This window comes from Lycium barbarum, chromosome 3 (genome assembly GCF_019175385.1).
Source record: "Lycium barbarum isolate Lr01 chromosome 3, ASM1917538v2, whole genome shotgun sequence".
In the NCBI taxonomy this organism is placed as follows: Eukaryota; Viridiplantae; Streptophyta; class Magnoliopsida; order Solanales; family Solanaceae; genus Lycium; species Lycium barbarum.
In genome coordinates this window covers 136,727,933-136,742,974 of record NC_083339.1, presented here as the reverse complement: position 1 = coordinate 136,742,974, position 15,042 = coordinate 136,727,933, and the positions used below count along the sequence as shown (strand labels likewise).

Here is a 15,042-nt window from a genome sequence, read left to right as displayed (position 1 = left end):
AAAATTCTCATCACCTTTATTTGTCCCTGAACTAACCAAAAGACGTTTTATTACCTATTTTGAAAAGAATTCAGTTGTTTACCTCTCTATGGAAGAAAACCATTTTTATCCTAAAAGGATAGGAATTGTAGTGATTAAGTTTGCTAAAGCCCACCTGGAAAGTTCTAAACCAAACACTATGCTTTTAATATTTTTAAGTAGACTTAAATTTGAATCCTAAGTTTTACAAAACTAAAGGCTGTCTTAGCACTAGTATACAAGTCTCTAACCCAGTAAAGACAATAACTTTATCCTACCTTAGAGAAAAAGAGTGTTTTGGCAATCTCTCAATTAGCAGCAGAGTCCGTTAGAGCTTAGCTAACAGGCTGTTGGTGATTACCATAGCCATTAGAGGATGCTCCATAAGCTGCTCCAGCAGCATACATGCCAGAATCCTGATTTTGTGATGCGCCATATCCATATCCTCCATAATTTTGCCTTCCATAATAGCCGCCCCCATTCCACTGGTTACCAGAATCAGTTCTCATCTGCAAAAGTAGATAACAAATAAGCAGGTCGTAGAAGACAATTTATCACAAGAACAAGAACATAAGACTGAAGATGCTGCAAAACCTTCAATATTTTCAAAATCCCCAATACAGATAACTAAATTAGGAGCTTAAAGAAAGATACAGGAATTGGATTTAACTAATTAAAAGAGCATAGAGAAAGATATTATTCCATTGGGCCCTAAAAATTCCAATCGCACAAAAGAAAAACAGAAGGATTGACACGTCTGAAAGTGGAGTAACAATCAAGAAATTGTCAATAACATAAAAAAAATACACACACACATTCAGACAGTAATCTTCAACCCATTTAATTTCCCAGAAACGAAAGAGACAATTTTAACAAATATCTTTCTTTCTTTCTCTCCCAAAAACAACAACAACGAAGCATTGGAAGTGTAAAACAAAATCAAAAAATACAATACGGAAGCTATTAAAGAAGCTTAAATAAGTTCTATTTTCTAAATTGTTATACTATGTTTCTCCTATGTCCTTTCTTCAACTTAAACAAAAAGAACCAAAACAACTTAAATTTTCCCTTTTCTGTGTGACTAAACCCATATTCCCCGATGCCCTTCCCACATCAGCATGAACAGTATATGAAATACAAAAATAAAATGAATTGAACCACAAGATAAACAAAAACAAATCAAGAAAGGACCCAAGTAAGTAGATAGAGAACAACGGATAACAAAAATTCAGCAGTCACCTCACGGAAGAAGAAGATGAAGAAGGTACCTGATTCAGCAGTCACCTCACGGAGCAGAATCAGAAATTTAGATGGAGAAATCAATGATTTCTTGCCTCGGTTAGGATTTGGATGAATAGGAACCTGAAATGAGATGAAGGTAGTGAAGTCAGAAGTGTTAGGGTCTTACTTTCTTAGCTTAGGGATTACACTTAGTAATAGTATTTTGATTTTTACGGATTTGGGTTAGGCTATTGGATTTTCAAATTTGGGCTGGACTTGAAATATTTTTACAATGGGCCTTTAGCCCTTTACTCCTTTAGGCCCTACAGAGGTACAATATTAGTATTTAATTTCGGTATTCGGTATTTACTGAATACCGAACGGTATAATTGTAAAAATCGAATACCAAAACCGAAATATCGAATTTTATATTTCAGTACCGAATACCGAACCGAATTACCGAAATAGTCGGTTCGGTTCGGTAATTCGGTTTTCGGTATTTTATGCCCAATCCTATTCTCGGTCAGCATCATTGGCGGAAAAATCAAATAGATTTCCAATTTTATCCTCCTTTCCCGCTCTCTCTATCCCGATTCACAAACCCATTTCCCGCCAGATCCAAAAACACTTTCCATTTATCAAAACCCTAACACTCGAAACCAAAACCAAAAGCAAAATCTCAATCAGAGAAAACAAACCTTAATCGACAATGAAGATCAGATCCGTTAAGCTTAGAGAAGCTCACAAGAGCAGCAATAGCGTTGGTTCGTTTTGCTCGGTTTTATGGGATCAACAAGGCGAACACATTGTCACTGCTTCTTCATCTGATGCTTCAATTTGTATTCATGATGCGATTTTGCCAGCTAATCCTCCTAAAGTTGTTCGACATCATAGAGATGGCGTCACCGCTTTGGCTCTCAGCCCTAATTACACGTGTCTGGCTTCTGGATCTATTGACCATTCCGTCAAACTCTACAAATTTCCTGGTATTTCCTCACTTTTTTCTCTCCACTGTCAACATGGAAACTAGAGTGATTTCGTTTTAGGAATAAGGAGTTTGCTTTATTTCATTCAGTTTTTGCTTGTTGGATTCCTGGTGGAGGCAAAATGATCGGTGAATCTATAACCTGACTTAATTGAGGACAGCTAGCTCAAGTATTTGTTACTCCCTTTGTCCCAGTTTATGTGGCACAGTTCAAATTTCGAGAGTCAAACAATTTAATTTTGACCATGAATTTTTTATGTTTTTTTTTTGAAGTAAAATTTATATATTTTAAAACTACATAAAAAAGTACTACTATTAGTCACAATAATTGATAATTCAAAATATGTGAAAGATGTATGAAAAGTTACGGTGAAAAAAACGCTTGTTTGAATCTCGAAATCCAAAAGTTGCCACATAAATTGAGACAGAGGGAGTACTAACTTAGAGTGAACTACTTGAATGGCGTAGATAGTATTTCTGTTAATTTTTGTAATTTGTTATGATTTATCATATATATAGCTGAATCTTGTGTTGATTTTTATGCTTTTATTTCCAAAACAAGAATGTTCCGGACAAGTGATCAATTATAATAATAATTTAAGGTGTTTTGTTTGAACATCCAGTTTTTTTGTTCATAATGTTGAATTACTTACGCTGAATTAGTATTGCTGTCCCATAATCATTCTAACTAAAACATTGTCAATCTTTCCACGAATAAGTTGGTCCCTTCATACAAATCTTGTGTGACCACTGGTTCATGAAACCACTAACCATGCGATAGTGCATGTGACAATTACTTGCGTTTCTCTCTGAAGTAGGGAAGACACCCTTTCAATTCATAAGCTACATGTGAGTTGGGACTTGAGACCACATTATTTGTTAGTGGTCAACATCAGGTTGGGCAACAGGGTTAGTCTGAGAAGCTGAGCTGGTCTTGCTTGCTCCGTTTGTTTTATTTTCCAACATTTGTAGCTGCCAAGTATGATGAGAATTGTTACCTTCTCAAAAAAAAAAAAAGGTATGATGTAGAATTTTAACATAGTATGATATGAAGAGAAACTAAAGGTGCATTTGGTCTTAATTCATTGGCACATACAAAGCTTGTCCTCATAAACTTTTTTTCTCGACCGCAATTTTAAGGGCTGAATTCTCTAATCAAACTCTGCTAACTCCCAAATTAAGTTCTGTAAGACTAGAAGGCGCCCAGCACCCTTTCGTATACTGCTTGAAGTGAAATGGTTGTCCCCATATCCTTACCCATTCACACCACCTCCACACTGCACCTACATATAATATAAACGGAGAAAGATGAAGAAAAAGAAAAGAAAATAGTAGAAATATAGCTCAACTTCTTAATCGTCCTGATCATCTCGATCTCGTTTTGCTTTCTGAAGTCTTTTGCTTGATTTGGTTCTTTTATGCTTCTGTGTACTCTAACTGCTGGAGACATCATTGTTAGTTAATTAATGATCTGGAGATATAGTTCTTTAAATGCCTTAACAATCACTAACACCATTTTAATTTATAATTTAAACTTTGAATTGGCATGGAGTTTAATATGTTGATTTGACTTATTTATCATATTATTGACAGTGGAAGATAAACAATAAAGTAATGGTCAAAAGTTGTTTGATTGAGAACAAATCACATCAAGGTTTAAAAGTTTAAATGAGTTTGAATTCTTGAAAGTTGCGAAATTAGAATAGATATGGAATGATATCAAACAGTTCGAAATGTCTCAAAACGGGAAGACTCATAAATATTGAAGCGGAGGCATATACTTGACTATTTATGCCAAATATGGAACATCTGATTTGTTAGTCCAGCTGCTCATTGACTTGCTGATTGCGATTGTCATTTGATTTGTTTGTTGTTTTTATTTTTGCATCAGCTGGGGAGTTCGAGACAAATATTACTAGATTTACATTGCCTATACGGGCGCTTGCTTTCAATAGATCTGGAACTATGCTGGCAGCTGCTGGTGACGATGACGGCATCAAACTTATAAATACCATTGATGGCTCAATTGCAAGAGTTCTTAAAGGACATAGAGGGTCCATCACTGGCATAGCTTTTGATCCCAAAAGTGAATACCTGGCTTCAGCTGATTCAATTGGGACTGTCATGTTCTGGGAACTCCAGTCAGGGAAAACAATTCACGTCTTAAAAGGAATAGCTCCTGTCATTGGTTCTGATTTTTCTTCTATGAATATAGTTAGCTGGAGTCCTGATGGGGAGCTATTAGCTGTTCCTGGCTTGAAAAATGATGTGGTGATGTATGACAGAGACACTGCAGAAAAACTGTTTTCTCTTAGAGGTGATCATGTGCAGCCCATTTGCTATTTATCTTGGTCACCAAATGGAAAGTACATGGCTACTTCTGGACTAGATAGACAGATTTTGATATGGGATGTTGATAAGAAACAAGATATTGATCGGCAGAAATTCGAGAACAGGGTAACTTGTATGGCGTGGAAACCAATTGGCAATGCATTGGCAATAGTTGACATCATGGGAAAGTATGGTGTCTGGGACTCAGCTGTACCCTTTTCAATGAAATCTCCCACGGAAGACATCCCTGGTTTAAGTTCTAAAAATGGGCATGGTCTTCTTTTCTATGATGAAGAGGAAGAGAACGCAAGTGTATCTGGTAGTTTAAGTGATCTTGGAGAAGACAGTCAAGGTGAATCTGAATCGTTTAGCAGAAAAAGATTACGCAAACAGCATAGTTATCCTGATGATTGGGAAGAAGACACTAATGAAGAGTTGGAGTTACTTCCAAAATTTGAACCTCGTAAGAAAGCTCCTCATGGTCACAGGGATCGTTCAGATAATAAAGGAAATGAGCTCAAGAATGTGCCAGTTTCTGCAGGGCCGAAAATGCAAGAAGCTATTCAACCAGGCTCGACTCCACAGCAGCCTGGCAAAAGACGTTTTCTTTGTTACAGCATGCTTGGCAGTATAACCACGATGGAGCATGATGGATACTCTCACATAGAGGTATTGCAGCTTGTTTGCTTGTTTTGTGTTTGTGTCCTGTCTTTATTTCTATTCCAAAACGTTACCCCTGTTAGTTATTTTATTCTTATTATACAAAATTGAGTTTTGAGCTTGTTTTCCACAACCATCTTCACTCTCAAGTGATTGGGTTTTAACTGTGTCATGGCTAGAAACTGTGATTGTCAATTTGTCATCAAAACTAACAAGGGAAAATACAGCTATCAATAATTGGTGCATGCAATGTTGAGAGGGAAATTCATCTTATGTTTTACCATAGACCTATATATGAATGAGTTATTCAGCTAACATGATAACTTCCATGCAGATTGATTTTCATGACACAAGCAGTGGCCCCCGAGTCCCTGCAATGACCGATTATTTTGGTTTCACAATGGCTTCATTAAATGAAAATGGAAGCGTATTTGCAAATCCATGCAAGGGTGAAAAGAATATGAGTACACTCATGTATCGACCTTTCAGTACCTCGGCTAATAACAGTGAGGTTAGTGATTTAATCTGTTATTCCATATGCGTACATCAGAAGTATGTGTATGCCAAAATGTTTCAGAATTATGAAACTTATTACTTCTGGTGGCCAACTTTGATTTCCTTATGCAACATCAGTGGTCAATGCGGTTTGAAGAGGAAGAAGTAAGAGCAGTTGCACTAGGAACTGGTTGGGTAGCTGCCATTACAAGTTGTAATTTTCTTCGCATCTTCACTGAGGGTGGCCTGCAGGTATATATATTCAGATACTGTTTGCTTGGGATTTGCAAGTTGGTTCCGTTTGCGTAAAAAATAATCTCCCTTAGTTTCAAATTGAATTTGTTTCTTGGCAAGCATTTCCAGTAGTTATAATGGATTGGTTGTTGGTTTATTTATACTTTTGATTATTTAATATAAGTTGTGAAAATGGTCACTGTTTTAGCACTACCCAAAATAAACTTATGACATCAACTTGAAATAGATGGAGTCTGTGAAATGTCATAATCGATCTTTTGATTGTTCTGTAAATGATAACTGAGACAGTTCTTTTTCTTTGTTTGGTTTGAATACAAGAGACATATTCTTTCCCTTGATGGACCAGTGGTTACTGCAGCTGGCTTTAAGGATGAACTGGTAGTTGTCACACATGCATCTCCCCCTCTTCCCTCTAATGAACAGGTATAGTTCATTGTTACGTCATGTGGTTAAGTTATTTTATTTATGTGTTGATATGCCTTGTAAAACCCTTAATAGTTACTAGAAAATGAAGAATTATGTCAATAAGGATATATAGTGGTTGCTTAATAAAATAATACATTAGGTCAATTTTGAAGTTGCGTCACAGTATATTTCCTATCAAAAAGTTAAGTCACAGTAGATCTTTACAAATTACAAACTGATTAATTGAAATGTCCTTGTTCATGGTGTGCTCTGATCAGATTTTCACGCTCTGAATGGTTACTAAAGTCATGTCATTAATTAATACTTCTTTTCTTAAACAATGAATTTAATAAATTCTAACCTTGTCTAGGCTTATGCGTATTACCTAGAACATATTAATAGATTCCAATGCTTGAACATCGTAAAAAACACTTGTACTTTGAATGTTAATCCTGTCTCTTCCATATGTTTTTGTCTTGGTATGAAGAAAATAAATGTAGTCCAAATAAAATGGATGGAGCTCAAGACATAATTTAGGGTTTACTAAAAAAGAGTTACTACCAGGGCAGATCTTAACTATATTCATATTGAACGGAGATCATATTATTTCAACAATATATAGTTGTTTCTTCAGTTTCACTTGACTTTGATTTTCTAGTTGAACTTAGATATATGCAAGTATTATTTGGACTGATCTATTAATGACAATTGGAGAAGAGGTGTACTGGTCTATTGATAATAGAACTATTTGAATTATCATACAGATTCTTGAATTTAGAGTCTTCAATATTCGTACTGGAACACTACTTCACCGAGGAAGACTTCCATTGACTCCTGGTTCATGTCTATCATGGTTTGGTTTTAGTGAAGAAGGGCATCTTAGTTCTTTTGACTCTAAGGTGAGAAAAGTATTTGGCATTAATTCTGAGGCCAGTGGTTTGTCTTAAGATTGCCTAAACTGAAGTCGGTTGTTTAACAACTGCAAATGTAGGGTGTACTAAGGGTCTTCACTAATCAATATGGTGGCAGTTGGCTTCCACTTTTCAGGTATAATAACCTCCATTTGTCCACTGCTAACTGCATTGATTTTACAAATACTTGTTCATTTACAAATTAGAAATTTCAGTGCCAGTAAATTGAAGAAGCCGGAAGAGAACTATTGGGTTGTTGGGTTAAACACAAGCAAGGTGTTCTGTGTCATTTGCAAATCTCCTGACTCCTTTCCAGAGGTATGATGCTTTTTTGCTGTGTTTTCTTGCCTTATTTGCTATAGCACCTCTCTAATCCTCTGGTTGTGTTTTCAGGCCACTCCTAAACCTATTCTCTCACTGTTGGATCTTTCATTTCCTCTTGCTTCATCTGATCTTGGAGCAGAAAGCCTGGAGAATGAATTTATAGTGAATAACATGCATCTCCACCGGGTATGTGTTAGATTTCCTTACACCTTCCAGAAAAATCAGTGGAAATTTGTGTTGATATGCTGTTTGCTGGATTTGCATTCAGATTCAGAGCACAATTGAAGAAATGGAAGCTGCTGGTGAGGACACCAGTTTGCTTGATGATGAGGCTTTTAATACTGAAGCCGCTCTTGATCGATGCATCCTGAGGCTCATTGCATCCTGCTGCAATGGTCAGTTTCCGGTGAAGTTGGATGCAGCAAGTTCAGAATACTTCGGTTTCCTACTTTCATTTTGTTTTCTTAAATTCTGATATCAGCTTCTTTTCCCTCTTTTATCAGGTGATAAGCTAGTCAGAGCTACTGAACTCGTAAAACTTCTGGCTTTGGAAAAATCAGTCAAAGGTGCTATAAAGCTTGTTACAGCACTGAAACTGCCAAATTTGGCAGAGCGCTTTAATGCCATATTGGAGGTATGGATGGTGACCTCCATAGAAGCATTTGATTGTCATATATTTGTTACTTCACGTTATTTCGGTTTCATTCTTGTTACATTGTATTTCTACAGGAAAGATTGAATAAAGAAACATCTGGTAGTGCAATTCCTGTATCGACTGAGTTGAAATGTGATACCTCTTTTAATGCTCATGCTGCATTAACCAAGTCCCATGTTACGGTTGAAAGCAGCAAAAGATTGGAATCACAGGATTCTCCATCCCTAAATTTGTTAGCTTCTTCTGGTACGAAAAAACGGTCTCTGGATGAACCAATCAAGGATGTAAATGTAGAGACAGAAAATGCTAAAGCCAGAAAATTGGAAATGGCAAGAGAGTTCAAAAGTGCATTTGATATGAAGAAGGCTAAGAAAGTGAAGGATGAAAAGGATAAGGTGGATGAAGTGAAAAATGAAAGAAAATTAGAAGATGCAAATGAACTGGAAGATGGACAAGATAAGAATGGAGAAGCCAATAAGGTAACAGCACAACGCCCCTCTAATCCATTTGCAAAGTCATCGAACAACAAGGAAAGTACATCCTTGTTTGATTCCCTAAAGAAAAAGGTGAAAGCTGACAGATGATGCCTTTGTGACTGAAATGACTAGGAGCATTTTTCCCAAGTTGCTTGTAATAGAGAAAGTTGTATATGATTAATATATTAGGCTTGTGGTAGTTCTTGTTTCTATTTAAACAATACAGCGTGGAAACAGTTGACAAGACTCGAGTTGAATCTGATAATTTGCAATAATGCTGAAATGAGCATCCACTTACATCGTTAGGTTGCTCATTTCTGGCTGGTTAAAAAGTAGTTGTCCATGTAACATCCCATTGCCCATTATTCATTGTCAACATTGTTGAGTTGCATGTTCGGGTGACTTTTTCTGAGAGTGATAATTATGTCCTTCAATGTACTTATTTAGCACGTTGAAGAGCATATGATTAATTTAATCTTTCTCTAACCTTTTTTCAAATCAAATGTATTTTTAACTGTTATTATTTAGGCTGTAATTAACAGTGTATAGATTGTTACACAGTGAGTACTAATATGGAGATTAATTACTTTTTAAAACGGCATTTCATTGATTTAAATATATTTTTGATACACGTAATTTTTTTTTTCTCACATAAAACAACACATAAATGGAAAATTTTGCTGTAGTATTTTGAGAATTTTATGTTGGGATTAATTTTAATTTTTTAGAATCTTGTGTAGGGATTAATTTTCCAGACACCATTTAGCCAATCATCCAACTTTCAAACACAACTTCCTTACAGTGTGGAAAGGGATAGGGATTTCGATGATTTTAATAATCTCACACGCTAATAAAATCAATTGCTTACTCGTACACACAAACACACCTACCAGAAGACCATCAATACAAGGAAACCCAAAAGCCAAAAACGGAGAGTTGTTCAAAAAAAGCCCGTATTTCTTCAGCAATGGCTCAGGTCTCAATCTCCTTAAATAATTTCCTCGACGACTGCGAAGAAGACGACGTTATCGAACACCAAAACGCTGTCGTACAAGACCTCGACTCTTCTTCTCCTTACTGGCCTCACGATTTCCATAACTTCGACGGCCCAGATCTCTTCGATTCCTCTCGCCGCCGCCAAATCTCTTCGGCTTCTCGGCAGAGAACCAATTTTGCCGTAAACGACGACGACGTTTCAGAACCTGATTCCGTGGATCTTTTGGACCGCGAGAACCAAGTTAACTTTGTTATGGACATGTTCCAGCAACGCGTTGAACAATCTCAATCTTCGACACGTGTCGTTTTGGGCCCTGATTTGCTCCGTGCCGAGCCCGAATTCGGCGTGGTTGAAGAGAATGAGTTTATGGGCTTGAGTAGCTTAGACCTAGATTTTGGGCTAGGGTTAGGTAACGATAATTCTGGGTTTCATGTTGAAGATTGTGATGTCCCAGAGCAGTTTGTTAGTGGGTTGAGGATTGTGGATATTGAATCTGACTCGGATCCTGATGAGAACTGCGTTGTGGGCAGATTATTCAATGTGAATGAAGCTGATGGCGATGACGAAGAGGAGAATATTCGTGGTAATGAGAGTGATGATGACCCGAGCGTTAGGCTGTGTTGGGATTCGTTCCAATTGGAGGATCATAGGGATGTGAATAATGAGGACTTTGAGTGGGAAGAAATTGATGGAAGAGTTGATGAAAGAGAGATTCTAAGCATGTTTTTAGACGATGACGAGGAAATAACTGAATCTGCTGTTGCTCGAGAGGAGGAAAGAGCTACGGAGTTGGAAAATTTGGAGTGGGAGTTTCTGTTGAATGTTCATAATTTGGAGCCTGACCCGGAAATTGGAAATGGGGGGTTTGATTTTGGTCGTCATATTGATCAAGACGATTACAATTACACTGCTGAGTATGAGCTGTTGTTTGGACAGTTTGCAGAGGGGGAGAATGGTTTAGTTGGTGGAAGACCACCAGCTTCGAAGACGGTTGTTAGAGACCTTCCAACTGTGGCTGTGAGTAAAGAGGATTTGGATAAGAACGGTGCTACTTGTGCTATCTGCAAGGATGAGATGAATTTGGGAGAAAAAGCTAGACAGTTACCATGTGCTCATAGGTATCATGGTGACTGTATTCTGCCTTGGCTTGGGATTAGGAACACCTGTCCAGTTTGTCGACACGAGTTGCCCACTGATGATCCTGACTATGAGCGGAGGAAAACGTTCCAGACACAGACACAGAGCATTGATCAACTTGAGCTTTGGAACAGGAGCGTTGAGCAACTTGAATGGAGGTATATTTTTTGTATTTAGATTGATTGCTTGAAAGCGTTCAACCCCTTGCCTAATGCATCCTTTGTTGGAATTAGTTGTTGGTTTGCTAAAATTAAAGTTGTTGATAGAGTAGATGATTTTGATGTTAATACCATATGGATTTCTTATGCCTTCACCATTATATGTTGTTGAAAACTTTGTATATAGAGCAAGTTCAGATAAGGATGAATTATCTATTTAATTTGATTTTTCTTAGCTAATTTACTTTTACACTGTATAGATTGTATAAAGCTCACAGATTATACGACTCATTGGTATTCATCAATCAGTTTTCTGTAGCTCTTATGTTTGAACCATGTGAAAGTAATTTTAAGCTTGGAGGGGGAAAAAGTCCTTGTTTTTTTTTTTTTTTGGCCAAATACCTAGATATCCCTCAAACTTGGCACGAGTTGTTTGTCAGACACTCCAACTTAACCAGTGACCAAATAGACACCCCTGTTTGACATTAGTGTCACATGAGCACCTCTCACCCACATAGCAAATACTGTGGTTTACACTTGCATTTGAGTGCATGAAAAGCTTAAGTTATGATCTCTTTTTTTCTTTTAAATATTTCACCATTCCTTCTCCAAAATTTCTGGTGAGAGACTAAAAGAAAAAATAAACTGCTGAAAAGATATAGGCTAGTGCTATCCGATTAGTCCCAGTGGGTTTTCCCGGTTAGGCTCTTTCTTGGTGATGGTGAAGGTGATAGTCCTCTGTCTGAAATAAAAGGGGAAGAGAGAAAATGCAAGGGGTGGGTATTTGTTGCCACCGGAGAATTTCCTGTCCATGTCCGTCGAGGCGAACATTTCTGACATACAATTTCGCCATCCAAATGACCCCAAATGGATCGAACTCAATACTTTCTATCCCACCATCTACACCTACACGTTAGCGTGTATATAAATAAGAACAAGCCAATAAATATTGATGAAGAAACCTTTCAGAATTTGTGTGCTTTAACAGTTGGAGTTAACTTCTATCCTTGATGTAGCTCTTTCGCCATCTTTTTCACACCCAGCTCAGATTATGCTCGATCTTTTTCTGACTCTGCAACTCTTTCTGCTCACTGAATCGGCCCAGGTCTCTTCTTGCTATGTGAAGTTGGCTCGTTCTTGGATATGGCTTCTGATAGAGTATTTTAGTTAAGCATGCAAAATTAAGGTTTGTTCACCGAGAAAGGCTCAAATGATGCAAATTTATTCTTCATAATTTTGAGATGAAATTGGGGGGGGGGGGGGATCGTTTTATGCCTTCTGTGCTGCATACGGAGGGCGGGGGCTGCTCAAGAGTGAAGGGGCAGTTTCAAAGAAGAAGAATAAAGGGGGGTTGTTCTGTTTTTAGATTTTTTTTTTCTTCTGTCTACATGTTTTTTTAAAACACATGTCTTTATTTAATTCGTTCTTTGACACATCATCAGCGTGCAATTTTCACCATCTGATTTTGCTGTTGTGTTAAAGGGACACACTTTTGTCGCTTTGAAGTGTCTATTTGGTCACTTGTTTACTTGGAGTGTCTACTGACAAATCATGCCAAGTTTGAGGGGCCATCTAGGTATTTGGCCTTTTTTCCTCTCTTTTTACAGATGTTTAAGTTGAGGTATTCTTTCTTGTTTTGATCATGGATTCTCCAATTGTCACTCAAGACTGGAATATTTGGAAATTGAGGACCAAGGAGTCATTTAGAAAAAAAGGACTCATTGGCGTTGAGAATCTTTATTTAAAAATTGATCATAAGTAAAACAACAATCACTTTGGAAGACAACCAAAATTGGATGCTTGTTAGGAAAGCCGTCTATAGCACATCTATATTATCATAAAAACATAAAAATATCCTTCAAATGTTGAAAGACTTTTATACCCTTAATTATTTCATTAATTTGTACAAGAACATACAAGGAAAGGACATAACTGGAATAATACACATTAGGATACAAAATTGTTGTAAACTAGGAAGTTAACTCGTGATATAATTGCTCTAGTCATATTAGGAACCTAACTGAAGTTCCTAATACTTGATCCTAATGTGCACTATTCCTGGTGTTAATAAGAAGTCCCAATTAGTCTGATTATATAAAAACAAAGAGACCTATATATAATGAACTAAAGACTAATTGTAAGCTAACTAGAATCTAAATAGAACAAATAATTCATATTGGATAACAACAGAATATCAAGAACTATTCAATTACTCCGATGGTTTAATCTCTGTATTATTTGTAATTATCTCAAATTATTTTTGTATGTTGGTCTAAAGTAATCATTACTTATTCTAGCTTTTTGGTGTTTCATTAAAAAATTAGCACAACTTGAATTTGCAGAAGATTAATTAATGAAGATTTCTATCCAACATTATTTTCTTTTATTTTGTTAATTTTTCTTAAGTTCTCGAAAAGTTTGTTATAAATGTGGGAGTTATAGTGACTCGCCACCACTTTTATTTGCAGATGTTGAAATACAAATAGAGGCGAGGACATATAGATAGTGGTATTTATAATGAAAAATAATTTGTAAGAAGTCAAACGTTAGGTAGAATTTGCTTTAACTACTTTTTGGTTACTGGTTCAAGGCTTTCATTATTTAGAGGGAGAAGAAAGGAAGGAAGAACACCATAAAAAGAAGAGAAAAAAGAAAGGGTGGTGATATTAATTAGAAGAATGGATGACAATATGTGTTAATAAATTGTAAAGCCGACTAATATATTAAAGGTAAGTGCAAAATCATAACAAGAAGCGAGTTTTATGGTTCAATCTGCAAAGTCTTCTAATTATGCTCATGGAAGTCTTTCTTTCGCACATTATTCATACAAATAACCAATAAATATGGTGTGAATTAGCTAAAAAAGTTAGTTTCTTTTATATCTTTATACATGGTAGGGTATCAATACTTTTTTGGTTATAAATATTCACATATATACGTAAACTATTAGTTGCATCTATATGTTCTATATTTTAATATCTACCATCTTACATTAACATCTAGATTTCCAGATTTTCTCACCCCGTGTCTGGGAATTGCGTGCGAGGCACGTACGTAGAAACTAGTTTTATCATACATGCAAAATATGTTACAGTGGCAGTTAAGTGTTTTAGATCTGAGAGCATGTATGAACAAGCTTGTGAATATCTAATGATAGTTTCTGAGCCTAGCATGACAATAATGAGGCTGTAGATGGCTAAATCAGGATCAACTCTAGCACTAGTTCAATTTAAGCATGTATTTTTGCTGTGTTTCTGTTTCATCTGTGTTTGTATTTTGTTGCTATCAAGACATCAGATCAATTTCGTTGCTACAATTCCAAGTACTATGCTTTTTATGACCATATTAGCATTTACTGCAATAAATGATTTTTGAATGTAATTTAAAGATTGTATGTCATCATTGGTGCAGCAGGAGACGGTAGGTTTGGTTCATCATGTACAGTTTCAGTTGCTTCACAACTTGGCAGGGTAAAAAATAGATTTCTCACTGGGCCTGTGAGTGCTTGCAATCAGCGTGCACCTTCCCCCAATGGCATCAGGCAGTGAATGACTGAAGAGCACTGGTAGAGTGGGTGTATAGCCAACTAGGGTGATGGGCAAGTTGGTCAAGGTTGGAGAGAGCTTTACGGAAATTTGTTTGGATTACTAAACCTTTGTTCTGGAGCCATTGGAAACCTTAATCCCTTCTGGTTGTTTATATTCTTATGAGAGTGAATTTATTAAGTTACAGATCATGGGGAAAGTTTAAATGGTGCTTGGTAGCTGTAGGCTAAAACCTGGAGAAGTGCAGAGTTGTCTCGTCCAGATGTTTTATAGGGCATACTGCAAACACAAGTTATAGTCTTGCCAACTTGTACATTATTGTTCTTGAATTTCTAGTTTGATGCTGAAAATTAGTGATGTTGCAATGTGTTGCGTCATACATATTCGCATTGAACACATTTTTAACTTGGTTGTTTAGCTTGGTTCTCTTTGAAAAGTATAAAGATGAACAAACATATTAGCTTGGTTC

The 15,042-nt window shown here is 36.6% G+C and overlaps 2 protein-coding genes across 9 annotated transcripts; both read left to right on the top strand.

Moving 5' to 3' along the window:
• The first annotated feature begins 1,828 nt into the window (after positions 1-1,828).
• Positions 1,829-9,127, top strand: LOC132632817 (protein ENHANCER OF LHP1 1). Its single transcript, XM_060348913.1, has 12 exons — positions 1,829-2,225; positions 4,116-5,224; positions 5,550-5,726; positions 5,849-5,962; positions 6,284-6,388; positions 7,135-7,269; positions 7,362-7,417; positions 7,497-7,599; positions 7,675-7,791; positions 7,874-8,000; positions 8,109-8,239; positions 8,335-9,127. The coding sequence occupies exons 1-12, from the start codon at positions 1,949-1,951 to the stop codon at positions 8,842-8,844; spliced, it is 2,961 nt and encodes a 986-aa protein (XP_060204896.1). The 5' UTR covers positions 1,829-1,948; the 3' UTR covers positions 8,845-9,127.
• Positions 9,128-9,508: 381 nt separating this feature from the next.
• Positions 9,509-15,042, top strand: LOC132632818 (uncharacterized). 8 transcript variants are annotated; one of them, XR_009579475.1, is made up of 4 exons: positions 9,509-11,028; positions 12,134-12,214; positions 12,511-12,604; positions 14,440-15,042. XR_009579475.1 is itself a non-coding variant. In XM_060348916.1 (2 exons), the coding sequence occupies exons 1-2, from the start codon at positions 9,704-9,706 to the stop codon at positions 14,450-14,452; spliced, it is 1,335 nt and encodes a 444-aa protein (XP_060204899.1). In that variant the 5' UTR covers positions 9,511-9,703; the 3' UTR covers positions 14,453-14,952. The 8 variants fall into 8 exon arrangements, 2 of the variants coding, with proteins under 2 accessions (XP_060204899.1, XP_060204898.1); XR_009579476.1 differs by having other exon boundaries at positions 14,443-14,490; XR_009579472.1 differs by lacking the exon at positions 12,134-12,214 and having other exon boundaries at positions 14,443-15,042.